The sequence below is a fragment of the Pogona vitticeps genome, chromosome 3 (genome assembly GCF_051106095.1).
Source record: "Pogona vitticeps strain Pit_001003342236 chromosome 3, PviZW2.1, whole genome shotgun sequence".
Classification (NCBI taxonomy): Eukaryota; Metazoa; Chordata; class Lepidosauria; order Squamata; family Agamidae; genus Pogona; species Pogona vitticeps.
In genome coordinates, this window is record NC_135785.1 from 162018545 (window position 1) to 162043217 (window position 24673).

General features: G+C 39.8%; 2 protein-coding genes and 1 long non-coding RNA gene across 6 annotated transcripts in view; all 3 read left to right on the top strand.

Moving 5' to 3' along the window:
- ERCC5 (ERCC excision repair 5, endonuclease) overlaps positions 1 to 8129 on the top strand; it is a 24810-nt gene extending 16681 nt beyond the window's left edge. For 2 of the 3 annotated variants that reach the window (XM_078391414.1, XM_078391415.1), the window contains exons 12-16: positions 946 to 1159; positions 2135 to 2279; positions 3138 to 3338; positions 3932 to 4016; positions 6070 to 8129. In XM_078391414.1, coding sequence (XP_078247540.1) covers positions 946 to 1159; positions 2135 to 2279; positions 3138 to 3338; positions 3932 to 4016; positions 6070 to 6621 — 1197 coding nt within the window. In that variant the 3' untranslated portion in view covers positions 6622 to 8129. The remainder of the gene's footprint in view (positions 1 to 945; positions 1160 to 2134; positions 2280 to 3137; positions 3339 to 3931; positions 4017 to 6069) is intronic. The other variant, XM_078391416.1, reaches the window with a different exon arrangement.
- A 211-nt stretch (positions 8130 to 8340) lies between these two features.
- On the top strand, positions 8341 to 8585 carry LOC144588480 (uncharacterized). Its single transcript, XR_013544067.1, has 2 exons — positions 8341 to 8415; positions 8451 to 8585. It is a non-coding gene; the product is annotated as an uncharacterized LOC144588480 (long non-coding RNA).
- Positions 8586 to 11620: 3035 nt separating this feature from the next.
- Positions 11621 to 23153, top strand: LOC110080011 (protein-lysine methyltransferase METTL21E). Of its 2 annotated transcripts, XM_020795574.3 has the most exons (5): positions 11621 to 11778; positions 13718 to 13826; positions 20273 to 20430; positions 21039 to 21156; positions 22690 to 23153. In XM_020795574.3, exons 2-5 carry the CDS (start codon positions 13754 to 13756, stop codon positions 23088 to 23090), a joined length of 750 nt encoding a protein of 249 aa, XP_020651233.2. In that variant the 5' UTR covers positions 11621 to 11778; positions 13718 to 13753; the 3' UTR covers positions 23091 to 23153. The 2 variants fall into 2 exon arrangements, with proteins under 2 accessions (XP_020651233.2, XP_078247549.1); XM_078391423.1 differs by lacking the exon at positions 11621 to 11778 and having other exon boundaries at positions 13631 to 13826.
- The last annotated feature ends 1520 nt before the right edge of the window (positions 23154 to 24673 follow it).

Genomic DNA, 24673 nt, shown 5'->3' on the forward strand with positions numbered 1-24673 from the left:
ACTCATTTATTTATCTGGCTGGCAGTTAATGGTATCTGTAAATATCTCTTCCAACACTACATTTCTAATGAGTCAGTCTTTTTCCTGTCAGCTTTCTTCATTTTCCAGCTTTCACATCTGTATGCAGTAATCAGGAATGCCATAGTATGGATGAGCTTGACCTTCGTCTCCAGTAACACATCCATAGTACAGAAGATATTTTCTAGTTCCTTCATAGTTGCCTTTCCAATCAGTTTTCTGATTATTTCTTGGCTACAGTATCTAATTATATTGATGATTCAATTGAGAAACAGAAAATATTTAACAGTTTCAATTTCTTTATTGTCAAGTCATGTAATTTTTGTGTAGTCATATTTTTTAAATGTTCAACTGTAATTTCAGACTTTCACCTTCATCAGTAGTCAATTAAAGTTGTTGCTATTTTCTGCCAGTAACATTGTATCATTTGCATATCTTAAATTATTAATGTTTCTTCCACCATTTTTTATTCCTCCTGTGTCTGAATCTAATGTCCTCATATAAATTGAACAGATAGGGAGATAAAATGCACCCTTGTCTGACAATTTTGCTTATTGGAAATCATTCTGCTTCTCCATGTTCTATTCTATAGTAGCCTCTTGTCTTCTGGATTATAAATTACCCATCAGGGCTATCAAATGTTGTGGCACACCCATTTCTTTTAGAACAATCCTTAACTTTTCTTTATCCACATAGTCAAAAATGTCACTGTACTCTATAAAGCATATGTTTCATTTTTTCTTCAACTGGAATTCTTTGGTATGTTCCCATAGTCAGTATATGTTTGCAGTATGATCTCTGGTGCCTCTGCTGTTTATGAATCCAGCTTGAACATCTGGCCTTTCTCACTCCATATTTAGTAAAAGTCTTTTTTTGCTACTTTATATAGACAGAGAAATGTGAAATTGTAATGTTGGTTCTCCATAGGAACTTCTGCGTCTCTTTGGCATTCCATACATTCAAGCCCCCATGGAAGCAGAGGCTCAGTGCGCTGTGTTGGACCTCACTGATCAAACGTCTGGGACAATCACAGATGACAGTGATATCTGGTTGTTTGGAGCACGGCATGTATATAAAAACTTCTTCAGTCAAAACCAGTTTGTGGAATATTACCAGTATGTGGATTTTCAAAATCAGTTAGGTAAGGCAAAAAATCTTTTTATGCGAAATTTTTGTTTCATAGGTCCTTTATATTTTTTTCCAGATATATAATGCCATTTATACAATAAGATTTGATCACTGCAGCCATTGAATTGATTACTTATGCTGCGACTCTGTGCACCTCATCCTGGAAATCTGAGTGCCACTTAATTCAGCAGACTAATTGGCTATGCCTGGCCTTGCTGCCTAGGGATTGTGAGAGTTGTGGTCCACATCTAGAGTTTTCAGACGCATCTAGAAAGAACTTAGTTGAAGAAGATTGCTCTGGGGCTTTCTGAAATCATGTTCAAGGGCTAATGTTATACATTTAAGTTTGGTTATCATTTCTTTTTACAACTGCAGTTCTAGAAATAATGAGATGACAGCATTTTTGTCAGAGCACCTTGAATACAGGCTCCTGGGAATAGCAGCTACTTCATCTCTCAGTTTGCATTCTGTGTTTTGGTTGAACAGTTTTGCTCTTTGTAAATTGTTGTTATATGTCATTGGATTATGCTGAACTTAGAGCAACCTTTAAGGAGTGTTTTTCACCTCCCAGTAGGTTTCCATAGAAGTGGGGGTTTGAACCCAGATCCTCTGCCTCCTTGTTCAGCACTCCCCACTATATATTGGGTGTCCTGATAGCTAAATGAATTGTTAGCAGTGGGCCATGGAGTGCAGGTAGCTTTCATATGTACTTTTTAGTGAATATGTGTGAATACATGAAATTTCTGCATAGTAATTCTATCTAAAGGCTCTTCAGACTTGCCCCTTATAGGTAGCAAATGTTCCTTGTCCAAGATCTTTCCATCACTTAACGTGTTGAACTGTGAATAGTGCTAACTTTGTATGTCAGATAATCAAAGCATGCATTATACTTCAGTTGTAGTTGTAACCTCTTTTAATTGACAAAATGGATGTCTCTTATTGCAAACTTAATAGATTCTATGGTTTACTTATGTTTTCCCCTCTTCAGGCTTGGATCGAAGTAAACTGATTAATTTGGCCTATCTACTTGGAAGTGATTACACAGAAGGCATTCCTAGTGTTGGCTGCATAACAGCGATGGAAATTTTGAATGAATTCCCTGGACGAGGAATGGAGCCTTTGTTAAAACTGATGTAGGCCATTGTCTTTTTTTCTAATTGTGAAGTATGCCTTTTAGTTTTGGTCTTTCAGTCTGAAGCATTATCAGCTAAATATCTGGCCTTTAGAAAAACAAAAATATTACTGTAACTCTAAAGAAATCACAGAGTTGGGTGTTTTTCTGGTAATTAATGTAGATTCTTGACATTAGCTACAGAATTATAATCAGAAAGATCTGTTTTCTTCCCTTCCTGCAAGTAGCCTTTATGAATGCCGCTATTGCTAATGTCAAAATAGTACAATGATGTGTAGTTAGAAGCTTAGTCCATTTCTGTTGCTGCCATTCCCATGCACAGTAGTTTCATGCTGAACTGTGTTGTGTCTCTTTGGCAGGAAATGGTTAAACAAAACATATTTAATAATACTTTAGTTGTATATATCACTTTTTATGTTGTCTGAAAGTTTCCTGTTTGGATTATGGCCCAGTATGTTAGTCGTTGCAAACAAATAAAGAGCTCCATAGCAAGGTATGGCTTTTTATAGCAGCAGAAACAATACAGATTGATTGCAGTGGTTTGTAGCCTGCAAAATGTATCTTGGTGTTCAAATATGGTTTTCTTTGCTGCAGAATTGAAAATATTTTTTGACCTTGAGAGTCTAAAACTAATCCTCTAATGGAAGGCTCAGACAGATTTCCATTTGCTGGTCCATTCAGTTATTGCAGTAAATTTAGTAATGACTTATTGGCAATTTGTGCCTGCCAGAATGTATACTGTAGATAGGGAGGAAGATGAATGAAAATACATCTGCTTTGTTTTGGTTCTCTTTGTGTGTGTCAGTGGAAGAGAAAACAAGACAGGAGGGTTTTTTAATCTATGGATTACTCTTTTCAGGGAGTGGTGGACTGAGGCTCAGAAGTGTAAGAAGACACAGCCCAATCCATATGATACAAAGGTGAAGAAGAAACTGCGGCAGCTGGAGTTTGTCCCTGGCTTCCCAAATCCTGCCGTGGCAGAAGCTTATTTGCATCCTGTGGTGGATGAGTCAAAGGGGTCGTTCATTTGGGGAAGACCTGACTTGGAACAGATCAGAGAATATCTTTTTTGGGGTTTTGCCCTGTTTGTCTTTTGTTTTGACAAGATGTAATTATAAAATGAAAGCTGCTTCATTAGAAATGTTTGTATAGATCAAGGGTTAGCATTGTTGGCTCCAGGAGCCAGTTTCGTTGTCACCTCTTCCATCACGGTGGCTGGGGCAATGCATGACGTTTTTTAAATGTAAAAACAGCACATATGAGATCACCGTCAGTAACAGTCTCAAACAGTCTCTGGTGTGCTGGGCCAGTGCTTTTGAGGGACAGGGAACTACAGCCGTTCTCCCCGGTAAGTTGGTAGTGGACTGTAGCCAACCAGGGAAATGTATTTCATTGCAGAGGTATCAAGAGGGCCCTAGCCACTGAATAGGGAAGGTTACATGTCCCTTCCCCCAGTAAGGGTTTCAGTGTCTGTTTCATGTGCAGAATTCCTGCACTTTTGTGGTTACAACTGTGTCTTAAAAGATTTGTAGAAGGGAATACATAGATCTTGTGTTTTTGTGTATGTATTATATTTTGAAGATTTTTGTCTTCTTCTCTCCCCCCCATCCCCCCTACTTTTCGCTCCATTGATAAGCCTTAACTGCATAACACATTTTGCCAGAGTCATTTCGGCTGGACTAAGTTAAAAACCGATGAAGTCCTGTTGCCTGTTCTCAAACAGCTGAATGCTCAGCAGGTAATACTAAAATGAGTGAACGAATTCAATGTATAGCTTTAGTGCACGGGCATTTGCAGATTATATAATAAAAAACACAACATTGTGCAAAACAATGTAAGAGAATTTAAATTTCTGTTCAGGTTTAAAAATTCTAAGATCTGAAATATATCATACATAGGATCATGTATCTTTCTGGGACAAAGCGAAACCAAATTCCTAGTATGGCTCTTTTATTGAGGCTACTTTTTTCTTTTTGAGAAAATTATAATTATTCTGAATTTTTTTTAAAAAAAAGAGCTCTTGGTAGGCTTTTAGATTGATTTTGCTTATGCATCTTAAGAACTTCTTTTAGTTGATGTTTCATTATGTCATATTCTTTATTAATTCAGTTATTAGTTTGTCTTCTGGGTGCTGATCTTACATTCTTAACCAAGAAGAGTCTTAGAGTTTGTCAAGTCAGTGCTAATGTGTTGGGCTGTCAATTTACCCCCTTCAATTCGAGCATTCAGAATTTGTTGTATTTCAACCTAAGGTTTAGAAAACCATTTCAGTCTAATTTCCCCTGTGTATTCCAACTGTTGGAAGGGAACTACATGCCACATTATTTAATGAAACTTTGGGAATGTGGACATAAAATATAAGGGGTTGATGGTAGCTTTCTACTTGTAACCCCACTGTAAAATTTAAAACATTGAGTAATAAAGTAGAAGTAATTGGTACAATATCAATTGAAATAGCTCTCTTTTGGATGAAATGTGCAAATTTCCTGTGTTTATTGCCTTTAGAATTGCCATTTACTAATATTAGGTTAAACTTCTCAATCAGCTACCAAAAAAAACAAAACAAAACAAAACAAAACAAAACCAAAACCAAAACAAACAAACAAACCCAGATCTTAAAAAACTCAGATCTTTTCATAATGGGATCCTTCATGTTTTGTCAACTGATTCTAGAAATCACTACTGTGTTCAGTATAAAGGGATCTAAAGTGGCCATTGCCTATACATGCATTGATGTCTCCTAGCGCTATTGTTAGTGCCCCAGGCAATTTTTCTCAACATCATAAACATTTCTAAATTAACACTAGCAGTGCTCATAAGAAAAAGGACAAGTGGAGTGAAGTATAAACATTCAATGCCAATAATGCTGATGGATGTTGGGTACAGGCAGATGAATCTAAGCAGCTGGACAGGTTGGCACAAAAGCGGGTGGATTTGTTAGAAATTCACCATCTAAAATTTGTCCAAAATGAAAGACATTGTTTTTAAAAGACTGTATCACGAGACACAAATGAGGGAAAAACCATAGGTGAGTCCTACAAATGAAACAAAGGGCTAAAAACTTGGGGACACAATATATAGGGATGGAGTTGTTTGGGGAGTTCCAGCACACAGTATCTTTGACTGTTGGTGGACACAGCCCCGTGCATGTCAGTTGAGAAGGCTTAAGGGGCCAGCGGGTATTGGCCTGCTTGAATTCCCTTATAATTTACAGTACAGTGGTGCCTCGCACAGCGAGGTTAATCCATTCCGGATTAACCCTCGCTGTGTGAAACATCGCTGTACGGAAAGAAAAAAGCCATTGTTATGCATTAAACTTAGTTTAATGCGTTCCAATCGGCTGATTTACTCACCGTACAGCGATGTGCCTCTATGGCCGGCAGCCATTTTCGTGCCCTCCCCTCACTTAACGAGGAAGCGAAAACGCTGCGCACGGCAATTTTGGGGCTTCCGGCGGCCATTTTGAAGCCGCGGAACAGCTGATCGGCGGGGCGCAAAGCGCAGGTCGGTAAGCGAACCACTCACCGACCTTCGCTCTGCGATTTTCGCCCATTGGGGCCGTCGCTCTGCGATCGCATTAGCGATCGAAAAAACGTCCCTGTAGAGCGAATTCATCGTTCTATGGGGCGCTCGTTGTGCGAGGCACCACTGTACATCGGAGGCGGGTCTGGCTGATAGCAGCCCAGGGAACAAGTCTGCTTTGCCATATTTTGTTTTGCATTTTCCTCTTCCAGTTTGCATACTCTGTAATTCTTCTAACATCACTTGCGGGCTGCTGTTGTTTCTTGTAGACTCAGCTCCGTATCGACTCGTTCTTCAGGCTCGCACAGCAAGATAGGCAAGCTATCAAGAGTCAAAGGCTTCGCAGGGCTGTGACTTGTATGAGAAGGAAAGAGAAAGAAGAAGAGGAAAGAGAAGTTCTGGAGGCTGCAGTGGCCATAGAAGAAGAATTTAAGAGGAAGAGAGAGAAGGAGCCTGAGCAAGAGGCCAAGCAAGGCGTTCCTGGAACAGAGAAGCACCAGAGGAAGAGGAGGAAGCACCAGCCACCCAAAGAGCAGAGTTTTGGCGGGGGAGGCTTTGTAGGAGAGATTCAGCTCTCAGAGGCATCCAGCGGGTCATCGGCTGAGGATGAATCCAGTTGCAAAAGAGGAAAAACTGGAACAGTGATTAAAATTGACTCAGCAAGTCCCAAAACCAACCTGGACCTTGAACCAACTCAGGATGGGGCAGGAAACAGTAGCTCTAGTGCAGAGGAGGAAATGCCTATGGTGACAGCCAGACCTGTCTTTGAAGGCAAAAAAGCAAGGAACAAATCGTCAAGGAGAACGAGGAAAAGGCACTAGCTAAATGGGATTTTATTTTTTTTAAATAAAAGAAAAGTGATCACTTCACAAGGAAAGGATCCCCATCCCTATTACCTTGCTTTTATATATACTGGCAGCACTTACTGACACTAGGGAAACATTTGCAAGCATGTGCTAAAATGTTTTTTAAAAATTATTTAAGAGTAAGATACTGTTTTTCCCCTTCTTAAGAAGACTTCTAAAATAATTATGCATTTGTCTCCTCTGAGAAGCTTTTGAAGGTGATTTGTAATGTATATGCTTTTCATAAGGGAAAATGAAATGATTGTGTAATGTTGCCAGTTTGTCACTCAGCTTCACACTTCATGAAATGTGATAAGCAGCACACCATCCAGGATTCCTGCATTCTGCTGGAAGTAAATACTTGGCTGGCTTCGGCTCTCTCAAGCCTTGCTTGAGTCAATTTGAGTCCAGTATAGCATTCTGTCTCAAATTGTATGGGATGGAATGGGTGTGTGCGTGGCTGCTGATCATTCTTCAACACAAACTACCAAACAAAAAAACTAACAGTAAGTAGAGCTGAAACGATATCATGAAAACAAACAGAAATTATGCTAAGCCTAACAAAGAGCAGATATAGCCAAAGTTTCTGAGTTCACAGATGGCATGTTATTGCCTCTCTGATTGCTTTACAAAGTGTGCTTTGTCAGACTGGTGTTTTTTCCACTATTTTTGTCAAAAATAACATTTAGAAAAATGCAAAATATGCAATTTTTGTCTTCCTTGCTGCGGGCATTGCAATGTTTTTAATTGTTTTTAATTGTTCAGCCATGAATTCAAAGTAATGTATGGGTGAAGGGTGACATTTGAATTGCTTGCAGTGCCATGGAGAGGAGGCACAGCAAGTGATTGTAGAGCTTTCCAAAGAAAACAGCAATAGTATCTTGTAAAGAAGGGTAAGCAACTCTACCAAGAAGCCAGGGCGGCTCCCTAAAATATTCAGGGATTTCTAGCTTGAGAAAAGGTCAGGTCATAGAGAATGTGATAGAGGAGTATAAAGTGAGCATGGCATGGATCCGTGAATGAAGATGAAGGATGCGAGGTTTCAGACAGACCGAAGGAGATCACTTCTTCACAATACACATAGGGAAAACGGTGGAAATCCGTACCTCAGGACATGCTGATGTCTACTAATGCAGGTGGTGTTAGAAAAGGATTTGATAGATTCACAGAAAGTTCAGCTACTAGTTAGTATTTATTCCATTATCAGAAGTGGGATGTCCTGCTTTCTATAGGCAGCTGGGTGGCTACTGTGTGAATGGAGTGCAGAACTAGATAACCTTTGGCCTGATCCACAACTTAAATATTTCCAGTTAAAATTTGTTGAATGATTGCTCCCAGTGTTCCTCTGTGATAGAAGCAGCCAATGTGGCTAAGTTTCACTTTTTTCCAGTCTGAACCTGCGGTTTATCATTTAGCGCAATCAAAGTGTTTGTATTTTTAGTGATACACATTCTATTAAATCAAAATAGGTGTTTATATAAACACTTCAATCTTTGTGTATTGATGGGGCTTTGTATCTGTGCTTGTGAGTGACAGCACAGATGCTAGTCAATTGATGATTGCACAGTTGGCCTTTTTCTCAGTTTAAACCAAATCCATGTTGCAGACTTTCAAGACTGTTTTCTTCACTCTCCTGAAGAAGCATTTCTGCCAAATGCAGGTGAGATGTTTCCAGTTCCTGCCTCATTCTCTATCAGTCTTCACATTTATATATACAATTGTATTGAGATCTGAAACACATCACTGTGCACTGTAACAGTCAAGCAATAGGCTTTGGGCAGTATTTATTATTTATTTTATTTTAGGCTTTGGGCAGTAGTGTGTGTAACCACTTTAAATTCATTTGTATACATGTATACTCTGAATGTAAGATCTATGAACTTTGGAAAACTGGATGTGGTCAAACAGGAGATGGCAAGAATAAACGTTGACATCTTGGCCATCAGTGAACTAAAATGGACGGGAATGGGCGAATTCAATTCAGACAATTATCATATCTACTACTGTGGGCAAGAATCCCATAGAAGAAATGGAGTAGCCCTCATAGTCAACAAAAGAGTGGGAAAAGCTGTACTGGGATACAATCTCAAAAACTACAGAATGATTTCACTGCAAATCCAAGGCAGACCTTTCAGCATCATAGTAATCCAAGTTTACGCACCAACCACTAATGATGAAGAAGCTGAAATTGACCAATTCTATGAAGCAACACCTTCTACAACTGAAACCAAAGAAAGATGTTCTTCTCATTATAGGGAACTGGAATGCTAAAGTAGGGAGTCGAGATAAAAGGAACAAAAGGCAAGTTTGGCCTTGGAGTTCAAAACGAAGCAGGGCAAAGACTAATAGAGTTTTGTCAAGAGAACAAGCTGGTCATCACAAACACTCTTTTCCAACAACACAAGAGGCAACTCTACACAAACATCACCAGACGAGCAACATCAAAATCAGATTGATTCTGTTCTCTGCAGCCAAAGATGGAGAAGCTCTATACAGTCAGCAAAAACAAGACCTGGAGCTGATTGTGGCTCTGATCATCAGCTTCTTATAGCAAAATTCAAGCTTAAACTGAAGAAAGGAAAAACCACTGGGCTAGTCAAGTATAATCTAAACCAAATCCTTTATGAATACACAGTGGAAGTGAAGAACAGACTTAAGCAACTCGATTTTGTGGACAGAGTGCCTGAAGAACTATGGATGGAGGCTGGTAACATTGTATAGGACAGGGGTTCTTAACCTTGGGTCTCCCAGGTGTTTTTGGACTGCAACTCCCAGAAGCTTTCACCACCAGCTGTGCTGGCTTGGGTTTCTGGGAATTGCAGTCCAAAAACACCTGGGAGACCCAAGGTTAAGAACCACTGGTATAGGAGGTAGCAATAAAAACCATCCTAAAGAAAAGGAAATGCAAGAAGGCAAAGTGGCTATCTAATGAGGCCTTACAAATAGCAGAGAAGAAAAGGGAAACAAAATGCAGGGGAGATGGGAAAAGTTACAGAAAACTGAACACAGACTTCCAAAGAATAGCAAGGAGAGACAAGAGGGCCGCCTTAAATGAACACTGCAAAGAAATAGAGGAAAATAATAGAAAAGGAAAAAACAGACAACTGTCCAGGAAAATTGGAGATATTTTGTGCAAAGATGGATATGATAAAGGATAAAAATGGGAGGGACCCAACAGAAGCAGAAGATATCAAGAAGAGGTGGCAAGAATACACAGAGGAATTATACCAGAAAGATCTGGAGAGTGAATTCAAGTGGGGCTTAGAAAGCACGGCTAACAATAAGGCCAGTGGAGGTGACGGCACACTAGTTGAACTATTTAAAATCTTAAAATATGATATTGTTAAGGTGCTACACTCAATATGCCAGCAAGTTTGGAAAACTTAGCAGTGGCCAGAAGATTGGAAAAGATCACTCTACATCCGAGTCCCAAAGAAGGGCAGTGCCAAAGAATGCTCCAACTACCGGACAATTGCACTCATTTCACATGCTAGCAAGGATATGCTCAAAATCCTACAAGGTAGGCTTCAGCAATATGTGGACCGAGAACTTCCAGAAGTACAAGCAGGATTCCGAAGGGACAGAGGAACTCGAGACCAAATTGCTAATATGCGCTGGATTATGGAGAAAGCCAGAGAGTTCCAGAAAAACATCTACTTCTGCTTCATTGATCATGCAAAAGCCTTTGACTGTGTGGACCACAGCAAACTATGGCAAGTCCTTAAAGAAATGGGAGTGCCTGACCACCTTATCCATCTCCTGAGAAACCTATATGTGGGACAGGAAGCAACAGTTAGAACTGGATATGGAACAACTGATTGGTTCAAAATTGGGAAAGGGGTATGACAAGGCTGTATATTGTCTCCCTGCTTATTTAACTTATATGCAGAATACATCATACGAAAGTCTGGACTGGAGGAATCCCAAGCTGGAATTAAGATTGCCGGAAGAAATATCAACAACCTCAGATATGCAGATGATACCACTCTGATAGCAGAAAGTGAGAAGGAATTAAATAATCTCTTAGTGAGGGTGAAAGAGGAGAGCACAAAAATGGTCTGAAGCTCAACATAAAAAAAAAAATAAGACCATGGCCACTGGTCCCATCACCTCCTGGCAAACAGAAGGGGAAGATATGGAGGCAGTGACAGATTTTACTTTCTTGGGCTCCATGATCACTGCAGATGGTGACAGCAGCCACAAAATTAAAAGACACCTGCTTCTTGGGAGGAAAGTGATGACAAACCTAGACAGCATCTTAAAAAGAAGAGACATCACCTTGCCGACAAAGGTCCGCATATTCAAAGCCATGGTTTTTCCAGTAGCGATGTATGGAAGTGAGAGCTGGACTATAAAGAAGGCTGACTGCCAAAGAATTGATGCTTTTGAATTGTGGTGCTGGAGGAGAATCTTGAGAATCCCCTGGACTGCAAAGAGATCAAACCTATCCATTCTGAAGGAAATCAATCTCAGTGCTCACTGGAAGGACAGGTCCTGAAACTGAGGCTTCAATACTTTGGCCATCTAATGAGATGAGAAATCTCCCTGGAAAAGATGTTGGGAAAGTGTGAAGGCAAGAGGAGAAGGGGGCAACAAAGGACGAGATGACTGGACAGTGTCATGGAAGCGACCAACATGACCCAGCTCTGGGAGGCAGTGGAAGACAGGAGGGTCTGGTGTACTCTAGTCCATGGGTTCACAAAGTGTTGGACACAACAACTAAACAACAACAATACCCTGAAGTGTTTCAGTTGTATCTGCCAGTGCTTATTCTGAGGTGCAGAGGCAAGGGATTGCAGCCCCAATTTTCTGAATTGGAGCTGGGCAGAGAAAGATGCAACTTGTATAATGCCAGATCTGTCTCTCTTGTAGAACATCTCTCTCTTATATAAGCATGCTTAGGTTTTCGTTTCCCAATGAAATTCAGGGGGTGTGCTCACTTTTTTCACACTGCAGCTGTCAAGGTTTATTAATTCATAACTTGGGTCTGTGTGCTGGTGAGAGGTTGAATTTCAAACTTTATAGCTTTTCCTCTGGAGCTCATCACAAGCTGGTCAGAGTGGTGAAGAAAATCAACAAGAGGTAGTTTCTCACCTTCAACTGTTGTGGAGACTTGGGACAAAATAAAATTAGGTATGTTCCTGAATGTACTGTACTGATTTGTTTCTTTTTCTGGACCTTCTTGAAAAAAAGGAGCACAATTGGGATTACTCTTAATGCCTTTCAGCCTTTCTTAGGATGGAGTTTATGTTTAGATATGAACGGTTTGTTCCAAAAATACTTCAGTCACGGTTGAAGCATACAAATCTAATCAGCAGGTTAGCAAGCTAACATTTTTGGGCTCTGTAGACTGTTCAAGATAATAAGGTCCTATGGAACTGACCCTTAGAATAACTTGTTAAAAATATCAGGGAGAGGAATAGCTTTCCAGTTGGTGAGTAAGTAATGTTAAACAATGATGCCACTCAGGGTACAGTAAGAGCCTCTTGTTCTGCCTGTCTACAAAACTAAAGTTGCACAATCCTTCGTAAACTGATGTTGGACTAGGAGTAAGCTGTACTGAGCACAATGAGCTATTCTTAGTAAGCTTGCATAAACTGGTGCTGCCCTTATCACAAAGTCTGCATGTTTTTACTCTATACAGTATATACAGACAATTTCTTTTGCTTTTTTTAAATGATTCTGTGAGCACCCTCAATACCATGGTGTCCTATTTCCATTGGAATGGCAGGCAACATTTCAAGCATGTGGAAAAGCTGGGGCACTGTTCTCGGAGTGTTTGCTACTATTGCTGCTTCATGACAACTGTTGGCATGCAATTATTCATGTGCAGTTGTTTGTGTGACGACGGAAAACACCCACTTATATTCTGCAATATACATTGTATCTGTCACTAAGGCCTCTGTTGTCTGGTGGTGAAAGGGGGTGTCACCAAGGTTAATAACTTTGGGTTTATAGTACACTTTCTGTAAATTTTGTGAAACTACTAGATGTTTATTTATTTATTTTATTTATTTATTCATTGAATTTATATGCCGCCCACTCTACCCAGAGGTCTGGGTAGTGTGAATGTCTAAAACTGCGGTGTATTTTGACATTTTTGTGCTATTACTGGTAATCCCAAACAGGAGTGTGATATTCACTAAACATGCATGTTAGCATTCATATTATTAGAAAATAGGGAATACACGTTTCTTTTGAAATGAAATAATTCAGTTTATTTGGGAATATCAGTATTTAAGTGTATAATGTGCATTTGTCTTAAGCAGCGGCAGCATTCTTTTGTGAAGACAGATGTTTGTATAGTACTTTTTCCTGACTTCACTGGGAAAAGTCACATCATATTCTGTCGTAAGCCATCCAGAGATCTTTGGGTAGTATAAATGTAAAAGGTAAAGGTTCCCCTTGACAATTTTTGTCCAGTCGTGTTCAACTCTAGGGAGCGGTGGTCATCCCCGTTTCCAAGCCATAGAGCCAGCATTTTGTCCAAAGACAATCTTCCGTGCTCACATGGCCAGTGCGATTTAGACACGGAACGCTGTTACCTTCCCGCCAACGTGGTCCCTATTTATCTATTTGCATTTTGCATGCTTTCGAACTGCTAGGTTGGCGGGAGCTGGGGCAAGCAACGGGCGCTCACTCCGTCGCATGGATTCAATCTTACGACTGCTGGTCTTCTGACCTACAGCACACAAAGGCTTCTGCGGTTTAGCCCTCAGCACCACTACGTCCCCCGCAGCACCACCATGTCCCGTTGGGTAGTGTAGGCAGCATATAAAATAAATAAATATTCTCAGTGTTTGTGGAGGCATTTCATTCATTCTGCGTAAGCACCAAATATCTTTGCTTTTGACTCTGACATGCTTTAGCCTAGTATTCCTAGTATTTTAGACTTGATGTTGCTTCTGTAGTTTACCAATAGTGCATGAAAGCAAATTGAGAACTGATGAGAAAAAAAATATGAATTCTAATGCCTAAATATATTTGCATTTGGTTGTACTTATAATCCCTCTTTGACTTCCTATCTGGACACTTTCTTTTTCTTTTTTCTTTTCCTCATTCTCATTTTTAGTACCTAACACCCTTATTTCCCAGTACATTTTATGACATGGATTCAAAATCATTGCAGCACAAACATCTTGTATCAAATAAGTTCTCCAGCAACCCAGATCACAAAGAAGGTAAATATTTTTCTTGCCATCAGATGTGCTTGAAAACATGTTTCATATTAGTTGAGCAAAGCTGCTAGATATGGTGGGTGGGGTTGGAAGGATAGGGCGCTGTGGTCTCACAACCTGTGGGCGGCCGTAGTTGCCCACCCTGTTTGGCTTACCTCATCATATAGATGTGTGGATCACATGTTTGAATGTTCTTCCAATTCTTTTTAATTCATTGCAGGTAGAACATTACAGTATCTAGAGAAATAAGCTAGAATTTTGTCCTGTCTGTGGTTTAACTGTCCACAGACAGTCTTTGATGTACTAGAGCAGTGGTTCTTAACCTTTCTTACTCGGATGCTTTTGAACTGCAACTCCCAGAAACCCCAGTCAGGACAGCTGGTGGTGAAGGCTTCTGGGAGTTGCAGTCCAAAACTCCTGAGTAACCCAAGGTTAAGAACCAGTGTGCTAGAGCACTGGTTCTTAACCTTTGTTACTCAGATGTTTTTGGACTACAGTTCCCAGAAACCTTCACCATCAGCTCTGCTGGCTGGGGTTTCTGGGAGTTGCAGTTCAAAAACATCCAAGTAACAAAGGTTAAGAACCACTGTGCTAGAGTATTCCAATATGTGACTGTAATGGCTGGTTCTAACATTATGACATAGTTGTGACAATGCTTAGTGTGATAACTTTATGTCTGAGAGAAGCCTAGTTCAAGCCATTTGCCTGAGGCAAAGCAGCAAATTGTGCTCTATGCTCTCTTATGGAACCAGATTAAAGCCAGGCATGCTGTTTTGGCACATGAGGCAGAAAATTCCAAAAACATCATTTGCCTATCAGGCATAAATCTACAATAACTCTGAATTAAATGACTCCCCCCCCCCTTCATTGCATTCAAAGTCTGCAGCTTGAGACATCTGCTTCGTTATGTTTATTGTAGCATTGGCCCTGACTTGAGAACTTACTGGAACATATAAAGCAATCACACTCTTTAAGAGGAATAGCAATTTGTATAAGACGCAAACTGAATCTTTGCATTGTGTTACTGTTTTTTATAGGCCATATTATTTATTTTTATTAAAGCATTATATTTATTTTGAATTGATTTCCTACCTTGTTCTGAGGGCACAGATTAATAATCTATCTTATTTTTGTCCTTATACAGGACCATATTTATCAGCAGAGTAAAGATTAGTCAGTACAAGACTAATCTGAAAAGAATGCCAGTGTTTCCACAAGCTTACTTCCAAACTTTATGCCTGATCAATCAGACTTTCAAATGAAGCCCATGTTTACCTTCTGATGTCCAATCATAAAACAAAGTTAGCTGATATGCAAGTTGTGGGAGATGAGAATAACTCCTGCAGTGATAACCAGGTACCTTTCAGCACTTAAAGGATTTCTATTTCTGAGAAGCACTGATAAAGCCCTTCTGATACACTCATACCTAGAGAAGCCTGCCAAGGGTCATCATAATTCTCAGTTGACTTGATGGCACATAACTTAGTGAGACTTCATTGACACAGGCTTATGTTCACCCACTAACAGCTTATTATTCACAGTGACCTACTATTTATGTCATCTCAGCTTTCTCAGAATATATAGATTGCATGTCTCCAAGATGGCTCCCTCCCTTGAGTAGCAGATGTTGTGGGGCAAGAAGCAGTGGCAGGTAACGAGGACAAACCTTGTCCAGGATAATTTCCAGGCCTGAACAGAACAAGGTGTGTGTTAATAAGCAGCCATATTGTACAGGTGTGTAAGAATGCTGAGTCATGCTGACTCATGGATGATGTAACATCTAATGTAATTGGTCATCTGCAGATATGTATATGTATATATATGTGAAACTTTACAGAAGATGTATTCCTGATTTGTGATGAACACTATCCTGTTATGCTGCCAGACTGAACTGTTGCATATATCCTATAAATACACGTTGGTGTTGGGAGAAGCTGCCTGTGTGTGTGTGAGTTATTTGGACTACCTGGACTGATCAATACTCTGCTGATTCTGCTGAATTTCCACTATTTTTGCGCTAACGAAAATGTCTTGGGACCACCTTCTGTTCATGACAACTCTTTGAGTTAGGCAAGTCTGAAGGAGTAGTGCTTGTCCTTGGTTGCATAACAACTGACATATTAAGAGACGAGTTATACAACAGATTCAAAGAGAAGCAGTGAAAAGTCTTTTTATGTGATGGTGAAAGGGAGTCTGAAAGTGGTGGTGGTTCACATTCCCAGCTCTTCAGGAACTTGGCAGGATATCATGTCCTTGTCCAAAGAAGTGTGAACTACTAATCTGTCATCCTTTTTTCAGTATTTTAAGAAGGACCGCTTGCCCATTTTTGAAAATAGACATTCTCATATATTGAAATACCCAGCATTTCTCATCTTTCATACAAACACGTGCAAGAAGCAGCCTCCCAGTTAAATTTTCAACAGAGATTTATTTTTATTCAAAAGAATCTTACCTAAGAAAGGAGAAAGCAACACATTAAAATGATGGAGCAAATGTGAACTCAGCATTTTAAAGACTTAAGTTTTCTTAAAATAGAAACAGGAAAGAGTAGAAGGTGAACCTTCAGCAGTTTTAGAGACTATGTTTGGCAACTCAACATATGGAGCTTTAGCAAGAATCTCATAGGATGGAATATAATATGAAAAAGATATCAACACCGTATTCTCTTAAGTGGTCAATGTAAGCTCCATCTGTGTCAGTGAAGTCCTCAACTGACCTCTTCGAAGGTATTCCACTTGAACTTGCTTGACCGTAAACCAATTGAGCAGGTTTTGTTGACCTGTTTGATGGGATTACTCTCTGTGATTGGGTTCCACGAACTCCCCTGAGGTGACCCCAAGTTCCAAACTCACAGATGGAGCCATTTTCTTTTTAACATCAACAGATTTATTAAACCGACTTTAAAACCATCAATAACAACTTCTGAAGGGCCTAGTTCAAATTCACTGGGCACTTCTTTGTCCAGAACATCAACTGAATTCGAAGTCCAGCTTGGTTTCAATGGTGTTCGACTTTGCTAGGTTGGTCTATTATAGGGTAAAAATGTTGAGACTGGTGCAGTCCCAAGCATTGGTACTGGTAACATGGGTAGAGCCCCCAATTCTGTATCCCTTTTTTTTTCATCACATCCTCTCCTTAAGTGGAGTTCCCATCTTTCCTCTCCTTTTGTTGTCAATGTTTCTCTTTGTAGGAGCTTTCTAGCCCATTCTTTCCTCTCTCCCTAATATGATGGCTTAGGGGGTGGTTGATAATTCCATTGCCTTTCCCATTCCCTCACCCAGGGATTTTGTTTACCGAGTAGACATGGTCTAGAGGGGTGGTGTATAAACAAACAAACAAACAAACAAACAAACAAACAAACAAACAAACAAACAAACAAACAAACAAACAATCTATTTCCAGCCTTCAGGTAATTCTTGAGTGGTGGCCTCTCCCCTTCTCTGTGCTCCTTTTCTTTCTGATTCCCCTTCCTTTCTTTCTCTCCTTTTATCCCTTCCTTCCTTCTTGACTCCTCCTCCCCTTTTCCCCCTTTCTTCTCCTGGACTTTTCCCATCTGCTGTTTTTCATACTCCCTGGTCTTGTCATCTCCCCCTTGTTGTTCTACCACCTCAGTCCGGGCTGACAGCTCAAACAGGGCTTTCTGTACCCAAGTCCCTCAAGACAATGTCTATCGGGGAACTACTGGCCTTATATTCTTCTTCCTCGGCTGGAAGAGTTTTCCTTCTCACATTCCTTTGATTGCAGTCTGAGACAGATAAATCCAGTGTTAATCCTTGCAGTGTGCAATTAGTTACCTGGATTGCAAGGTGCAATCACTTATATGGATTGATTGGGCCCTGGTGTGACAAGCGCCTGCACCAAGTTTACCAAAAATAATTCTGATGGCATTTGAAGTGAGATGTGAAATATTTATTTCCAGGCTTCCTTGATCCCTGAACATAAAAGTGTCAGGGAGGAATGTGCCATATAAAGCAAAGGGGACTTGCTTTGACAATGGTGGGTGTGGAAAATAAAGATAATGCTGCCAGAAAACAAGTGTTCCAGGGTGACAAGAAAGGAAAGATGAAGTATTTAATTACTGAAAATATTCCCCTGCCAGTGATGTCAACACTCTTCTACAAGCATAACACATGCAACAGGATTTCGACCATTAAAAGTAATTATACAAGTTATTTCCTGCACCAGTTCAGTAACATTCTGTTTGTTACATTACTTTTTGCATTGAACTTTGTTCTACCCTCTTCCCCCAGCTAACTTATTACAGGTAACTATGTTACTTGTAACTTGTTTCTCCAAAGCTTTGCTGATAACCTGCAGGACACACAGATCTGGAGGTTTCAGAATGAGGAGCAAATGTAAGTCATGCAAGCAGATACACGTAAATCCTTCACCCACCCCCACCATATATCTTTAAATATTGCTGCCTCGGGTCCTTTTTAAGGAGAAAGGCAGGATCAAAATAAATAAATAAATAAATAAATAAATAAATAAATAAATAAATAAATAAATAAATAAATAAATAAATAAATAAATAAATAAATATTAATTGGGAAGTTATGACATTTCCCTGTAATTGATTTTTGCTGCTAGAACAAGAGTTCTAAGCTTCCCCATTGCCTTGGGAACATGAGGATGCCACTTTGCAATCCTTCCGCAAGCAGGTGAAGACCTTCCTCTTCAGGCAAGCTTTCCAGCAGTGACAGTCTGCCTGAGTGGGGATTTTAAATGGATGGTTGTATCTTATTGTGTTTTTGGTGCTGCTGCTTTTGTTTACTATCTTTTAGTGATGTATTTGTTTGATCCTTTTTAGAATTTATATACTTACTGGTTTTTTAGATTTAAATGTTGCCTTTTAATGATGGAAGCTGCCTTGGGTTGTTTCTAAGCCAAAAGGCGAGGTAAAAAATATTTTAAATAAATGATAGATCAGTAAACAAAATCAACCTGGGAAGTGGCCTGATTTCAGGTCGCATGAAGAAATTCCATGATAGAAACAAAAGAAGCAAAAGTAAAATAACCACAGGGCCCCTATACAAATCTGTGGTATGACCACACATGGAATATTGTGTACAGTTTTAAGTTGTCACTGCACCTTAAAAAGGATATAGTTAAGCTGGAAAGGGAGCAGGAAAGGGCAGCTATACAAGAAAGGGATTAAAGAAACTCCACTATACAAGAAAAGGGGTAAAGAAACTCCACTGTGCAGAGAGTTTGCAAAGTTATGAAAGAAATACATAAAATCATGCATAGTGTGGTGAATGTGAATAAGGACCAAGATACCCCATTTCAGTTTCACTGTCTTGCTGATTTTAGGGAGGGTCTAAAGATGCCTGCTTTCAATTTGGCCTCATAAACTGTTTTATTTCTTATATTTGTAATGGTTATTCTGTTATAAATTGTTGTTAATATTTGCTAGGGAATCTGGACTCTATTTTGTGTAAAATAGAGTCCAGGTGGGGTAAAGGTGCTATGAAACTCAATGGCTGATCTTGGGCAGTCACTCTCACACAGCCCGACCTGCCTTACAGTGCTGTTTTGAGGAGGCAAGGTAGAGGGGACCCATATATACTGCCTTGAGCACATTAGGGAAAGGTGAGGTATAAAAATGTAATTGATAATATAGAAAGAAACCTACTTCCTGAAATCTATGGGTCAAACTCTATTGTATATATAAACACTACTTAACGTGGTGACAGGTGTCTGTGTGTCACAGAACTGTGATTTTCCTCACCTGTGTATCTTACATTTAGTTTTCTTTGTTTTGTGATTGGTCATTGGAAAGTAAACAAAGGCTTAATTTGCAGATTGTTTGTGGGAGCACTGTTTTTGAAGACATCCCAGTGTGGGGTGGAAAATGGACTAATTATAGGAAATACTAGGGAATGCCTGACATTGAGCTTGATCCTAAGGCTCTACAGATAAAACCTGCTTTATAAGCCAGTTGGGAGCCACCATCATCAGGTTAATACTATCACAAGCAGTCGATCACTGCAAGACCAGAGAGGAACAAAGAAGCCATTGCTTTTGCTAGAGGCGAATATGCAAGCTTGCGATCAGAAGATGAGTTGGAAGTAACCAAGGATAGCTCTTGACAGTTTTAAAATATACTCCACCATATATCTTCTCCTGAAATTTAAATCCATTACAAGAATATGATGACTTTTCTAATTGGTTTCTTTGATTTACTACTGCTAAAGGAAAAAGAAATGACATTCTATTATTAGAGCTCTATAAACAGTATGATGGATAACAATTCCTCTTGGTCCAAGGTATCATACTAAATGATTCACTGCTGGCAGTGTCTGTGGGCAGGGAACATAACTCAGATGACTTGGCGTAGCATGGCCATATACAGGTGATGGGCGTAGGGGTTAGGTCACTGCACTTCTCTTGAGCTGATCTTGGAGGCCTCTTGCTGTCACTGAAATGTACAATTGTTTTTTTACTAGGACAAAACGGAGATGAAGAGATGGTTGCGGAAATCATGGGACGATGTTTCTCTCCTTCGGTGATAACCATCGAAGCCTGGGAAGGATTTAATTTTGTTGGCCACAAGATAAAGATTAGAGAAGGCACTGAAAGTTATGGAGCTGTGGTCTGGTCTTCGGTAATGCAGTCAAGCAGGGCGCTTGCCTCCATTCTATGAAACCAAACAGAATGCATGGATCTATGCCAGCCTTGTTAATAACCTCGCCAAAAGGACAAGCTGATAAAAGTTACTCCCCACTTTTAAAATATGATTATTTACAGCTTCTCTCACAGAATATGCTATGGAACAGTGAAGGAAAGCTTTGGCTCTCGAGATATACCAAAACAGTGTGTGTGTGTGTGTGTGTGTGTGTGTGTGTGTGTGTGTGTGTGTGTGTGTGTGTGTGTGTGTGTGTGTGTGTGTGTGTGTGTGTGTGTGTGTGTGTGTGTGTGTGTGTGTGTGTGTGTGTGTGTGTGTGTGTGTGTGTGTGTGTTCTATAAGGAATATGTGAGTTTTCCTCTAGTTTTCTGAGGACAAAATTTTTATATACCCATCCTGGAAAAAGGGTATGTTCATATAAACTGCAGTAAAACTTCCTTTTATTATGTCAGTCATGATGTTTAAAGGGTTTTTTGCTGAGTTACAGTGACTACTGTTGCTGTTGCTGTATAAAAAGAAGGCATTTATTTTCATTTTTCTGTTGCTACGGCAACCCTGTCAATCTGTATTTTCCTCCCCACCTACAGGCTCTTGTTCTGTGCCACTTTTTGGAAACAAATGTGAAATCATATAACATGGTTGACAAAAATGTTATTGAAATTGGAGCGGGAACAGGTCTGGTCTCCATAGTAGCCAGCATCCTTGGTGAGTACTGCTAGTATAGCTACAGGATAGTCTTACATTTTTTTTAAAAAAAAATTCAAACCATTAATTAGGGATTGCATGGTTGGCTTTATAAAAAAGGAAATTGCTTTTGTGCATGTATCTGTGGTTGGCTGGTATGGATCAGTTGCCTCTGTGCATGAGAGGTCCTTAAGTTGGATCAAATGCCTCTGGATCTACAATTTGCATGGAAGTTGGGAACTCTCCTTAGAGCAAATGGGAGTTATGCAATCCAAACTGCAGTCATGGCAGACCTGGTCTAGATTGGGACCACAAGGTAGGGCTATTCTCTCTCCCATTTTCAGATTCTTGGTCCAGACTGCATCCTCTGCCTGCAGTTTACTTTTAATAATACGTCTTCTGAATACCACCACTAATTGGAATGTTATGCATAAGTACTTGCAGTTGAATTGATACTGATATTTACAGCTAAATCGAATTGCTAGTTACAACTAGAGCATACCTACTGAATCAATAGGACCGAATCAATCGGAAAAACTGACTTAACAAATCCTCTTCATCCAATGAGTCTATTTGACTTGGGACTACCAATACGATTTGACTAAATTATGCACCCACCTTAAAATACATCAGTAAAAAGTGCTGATAACTTTATATGAGTGCTTGCAAGGTAATCTTTCAAGTTGCACACATTTAGAAACTTTGCCTGGGATTTTGCAGCATTCAGATAGACATTTCATCACCAAATTGTTCCTTTCCTCTAAGCATGTGAATAAGAACACAGGAAGAGCCATGCTGGATCACAGCAAAGGTGCTATAATCATGTGGCCAACTGGATATCTATGTGACGTCTAAAAGCAGGGCTTGAGTGCTATAGCACCTCCCTGCTTATGCTCCATGGCTATTAGCATTTGGAACTATTCGGTTTTTGATCCTGGAGTTAAGACACAGCCATTGCGACTCTCAGCCATTGGAAAGCTTATTTTCCATAAAAGAATAACAAAAATAATAATAATAATAATAAAAAAATAAAAATATTTGCAAGGGTTAAATAAATTTGTTATAAATTTGTATGGTGATGGTTCTTAACACCAGTGAAACTGAATTTATTAAATAAAACTGTATAATCTTTATGTTGGAGATGTTTTAAAAAAGAAAATAGGATGTATCTACATACATGGTGGACTTGTGAAATCAGAATCCTTGTTTAATGATGCATGGCTTGTCTCAGAAAATCTGGAGAGGATCTGTCATTTCTCTCCATCTTGATTCTGTTCTGATTATTTGTCAACCAAACAATACAAAACGCTTGAAATTCTGCGATGCACAGTCTCCCACTTCTCTCTCTCTCTCTCATTCCCCCTGCCCCCATGCAAAGAAACCCAATATTTCCCAATAGCTTCATTACCTGGGGAGCAGTTGAGCAAACAAAAGTATAATACTTGTCATGATAGGCAGTGAGGGATCACTGCATTTAATTCTGGTGGATTGACTTTCTCCCAAGCATCTTCAAGACAAACTAATCATTCACTCTCTCCCCACCCCCAATTGCAGGTGCTCGTGTGCTCGCTACAGACCTGCCTGAATTGATAGGAAACCTTCGGTACAACATTCTCAAAAACACAAAGACAAGATGCAAACATGAACCCCAGGTGAAAGAACTCATTTGGGGGGTTGACTTGGAGAAGAACTTTCCCAAGTCTTTATGCTGTTTTGACTACATCTTGGCTGCTGACGTTGTCTACCACCACCCTTACTTGGAGGAGCTGCTTCAGACCTTTAACCACTTGTGTACGGACAACACCATCATCATTTGGGCTATGAAATTCAGGCTGGAGAAAGAGAACCAGTTTGTGGACAAATTTAAAAAGCTGTTTGACCTGGAAATAATGGCTGATTTCCCCAGCTTAAGTATAACCCTGTTTAAAGCAATGAGAAGACGCAGGATGAAATAGTGTCTGATTACTTCTCCTTGATGGTTAATTAGTTTGTTGCTAATAAAAAATATCTGATGCTTAGCAACGTGTAGCTCAGCTTAGAGCTCTTGCTGATATGTGGATTTTAAGTCTGAAAAAATTACTGGAACACTCAAACATTTTATCCTGTAATTGCAGTTGTACGCAGTACAATCCTGCACCGTATGATCCTCAACACACCCAATTTCAGACCCAAAGCAGACTTGGGGGCAGGAAGACTTGGAGCATGATGACATATTTTAATTTACTATACAGGAGGGGGAAAAAAGAAAAGACAAAGTGCAGGCTTCAGGCTTTCATGGCAGAAGCCACACTTTCTCAAATGAGGATTTCTGGCTTGCCTTATGGTTAAGCAGAGTGAGACAATTGACCCAGAAGGCAGATCCAGATGAACAGAAAGAGCAGCCCTTTGGATCTACCTCCTGAGCCCATTTGTACTCGCATAAGAGCAAAACACTTCAGAAAACCTGAACCAGCTCCTGATTTATTTCAGCCTCACATTTATAGCTTTCTGTGCAGAGATTTGATCCCATTCATACTTGCGTCGTGCATCTTTCAGAGATTCTTCTAAGTTAAGCAGGGTGGGATAAAAGATCACACGTGTGTATTCATACTTGCACACATTATGCTGGGGCGGGGGGAAACCCTCTCAGTTGCGGCTTGTGTGCCATTCTCCTTAAGTACTTCTGTCTTTTCTGTTACTGATTTATTTATTTATTTAAAACATTTTTACCCTGCTTTTCTCCCTAAAAGGAACCATGGCGGCTTACAACAATTAAAATACAATATTTAAAAGCTGAAAAGAGTAAGTAAGAGTAAGAGTAAACAAGTATTAAAATATTAAAAATGGTAAATAAAGTCAATAGTAGTGGTTAACACTAGTCACTTGATTTAAATTGTTTTTTTTCCCAAACACACTTCCTCCCCCTATGAATGGGCTGGAGGGCAGCATTTCAACCCTTTGAAGAGGGGTGAATGCTACCTGTTCTGGGTGATTTTGGACTGCAGCTCCCATCAGCTCTAGCTAACATAGGCATTTGCAAAAGGTTATGGAAACTGTAGTCCAATAACATCTGTATGTAGGTCCACTTCCTCCCTATCCATGGATTAATAATGTGATATAATTTATCTTGGGAGGTGCCTCTGAACAGTATTTCTATTCTTGTTCTCTCCTTGAGCAGTTCTAGTACAGATGGTGCCTATGAAAGCCAGGTTGCAACTGAGATACTTTATCAAACCCATATGGAAATAAGTAATGTAACAAGCACATGGTTTGCTAATACCTGTGTCTGTTTCCCTTTGCGCCTTTGTGAGCACAAATTGTGTAACTGTGCTGCCACCCTGTGGAAGCTTGGGATCAAAGCAAGGTTTTTGTACCATTTTTGTATAAAGCTTCTCGGGTTCCCTGACATAAATTCACACCAAAACTATTCATTCTGCTCTGGGTTGGGCTACGCTTCCCAGAAACATCTGATTTGTAATTCTGGGGTGTTCGTATATCTGGAACGCTGGGTGCAGCACTATTTGAGATAATGTAGTAAACGAAGATGCATTAAATAACA

What these genes read in the sequence shown, in the direction of transcription:
- LOC110080011 (XM_020795574.3), top strand. Translation starts at nt 13,754, where the DNA reads ATGGATTCAAAATCATTGCAGCACAAACATCTTGTATCAAATAAGTTC. An exon ending in CAACCCAGATCACAAAGAAG is followed by an intron (nt 13,827 to 20,272) that starts GTAAATATTTTT and finishes TTTTTTTACTAG; the next exon opens with GACAAAACGGAGATGAAGAG. An exon ending in GAGCTGTGGTCTGGTCTTCG is followed by an intron (nt 20,431 to 21,038) that starts GTAATGCAGTCA and finishes CCCCACCTACAG; the next exon opens with GCTCTTGTTCTGTGCCACTT.